At 51.6% G+C, this 1736-nt stretch overlaps 1 protein-coding gene across 1 annotated transcript; it reads right to left on the bottom strand.

Moving 5' to 3' along the window:
• Nucleotides 1-336: 336 nt before the first annotated feature.
• Nucleotides 337-897, bottom strand: LOC119281611. The gene has a single exon (XM_037562095.1). The coding sequence runs from the start codon at nucleotides 815-817 to the stop codon at nucleotides 494-496; it is 324 nt and encodes a 107-aa protein (XP_037417992.1). The 5' UTR covers nucleotides 818-897; the 3' UTR covers nucleotides 337-493.
• Between the last annotated feature and the right edge of the window lie 839 nt (nucleotides 898-1736).

The raw sequence follows: 1736 nt of genomic DNA on the forward strand, positions 1-1736 counted from the left end.
CGTTTGGTGTTCTAAAGATCTCGATGCAATTTTTGTTATGCTTGAGGAATTTTGTACTTCCTATGAACTTTTACAATAGATCTGGATCTTTTACACACAAAAAACACCACTAGCTTCACATCTCACAGTATGAAACAAAATTAACAGAAAATGACGATTCACAGAAAATGGAATGCGAAATAGGGTATTCACAGTTATTTCCCTACACCTAGATCGTATGTACATCAGTGACAATTTGTTACGTATTTCGCTACACGTACATCTTATGCACTACATCAGTGACAATGTGAACGAACTATCCAAATCCAATCTTTGTACATGCATGGTCATGGATAACCAGTCAAGGACATGGAAACACACCGTGGGAACGAGAAAAGAGAAAAGAGGCTAGGAGGGAAATGGCAGAGTGCGACAACTTTAATCTGTTTCGCAGAGAGCTCGGCAGTGCAGCGTACGTAAGTACTAGTACGTACGTAGCCACCACCAAGTCTCGTCACGACTCGACGGCCTCCGGAATGCTCTGCAGCGCGGGCCTCCAGTGCTCCTCCCGGTGCACGTCATGGTGGTGCACCTCCCCGGAGTCCATGATGTCTGCCAGCAGCTGCCGGGTGCTGCTACCCCGGCCGCCGGGCGTCTTCCTCTCCATCAGCTCGTGCAGCTGCCTCTTGGTGATCCTGATCGTCACCTCCGACAGGTGCTCCTCCGACCCGTCGTGGCGTCGGTGGCGGTCGTCTTCCGACGTGGACGACGCCTCCTCCCACTCGCCGTCGTCGGCCCACGACTCCCCGGCGTGCCGCGACGCCGCGCAGTTCCCCATCAGATCAGATTAGCTTCCCGACTGACGACTGCCTCTCTCCTGGCTGCCGGCCCGCCGCTAGCGAGCTCTAGCTCGTTCAACTTTTTCTGATCCCTCGCAGGCAAGAAATCGAAATGAATGGATAAACAAGATGCAATGTGACGAAGATAGGCTGCTGTGTGTATTTATAGTTGGAGACGCTGGTTCATTCTTCGCACGCGCGGATTAGGCGTTGGTCGTCTAGCCCGTGATGTCAGAGGGACGGGAGGAGGCGAAGTCCGGGTCCGACGTGGCGTGCCGGTCATGAACCTGGTCAGAGGATCTCATCCTGACGAACATCCTCCGCCGGCAGGGCTCCTGGAGCTAGAAGCCGGGAAGGTGTCGTACGCTCCCAGTGCTTCTGCGTAGGCACGCCACTGAATTACTTTTTTTCCGATATAATAATCGACTAAATTCCTTGTTTTTATTGAGGACAAGGCGAGCAAATTTCCTCCGTCAGAGAAACACGAGAGTGAATTGCCTGGTCTGCTCAGGGCACGCGACGAGGCGCGTTTTTGTTTAGTTTTTGGCGAAATACGCGGCTGGGTAGATCTTGGGGCAGGTTGCTGGTTGAGCTGGTCTTGGGCCGCGGCCTGGTGTGTGAATGGGCTAGGGAGCGAATCTCTAGGGCCACTCCTGCGAGCTTCCGTGCAAGAAGGTATTTCCGGGCGGAGACTCTTGCTTGTGCCGAGTCAGCGAAATTCTAATAGTACGATATATCGTCTTTCTTCAGGAAAAGATTACTGAGCTGATGGGCGAGCTTTACTTCTCACATTTTACTTTCTCCAACGAGCGTAGCATGCATCATTGAATGGCACATACCATGTCAGATCTGTTCGAGTCATCTTATCCTTTCTTGAAGAAATATGATCCATCTATACATGTCGAGTCCTCATTCCCA

The sequence above is a fragment of the Triticum dicoccoides genome, chromosome 3B, assembly GCF_002162155.2.
Source record: "Triticum dicoccoides isolate Atlit2015 ecotype Zavitan chromosome 3B, WEW_v2.0, whole genome shotgun sequence".
NCBI lineage: Eukaryota > Viridiplantae > Streptophyta > Magnoliopsida > Poales > Poaceae > Triticum > Triticum dicoccoides.

Bases quoted from the DNA above. Each gene is read 5' to 3' on its own strand.
- LOC119281611 (XM_037562095.1), bottom strand. From the start codon at position 817: ATGGGGAACTGCGCGGCGTCGCGGCACGCCGGGGAGTCGTGGGCCGAC.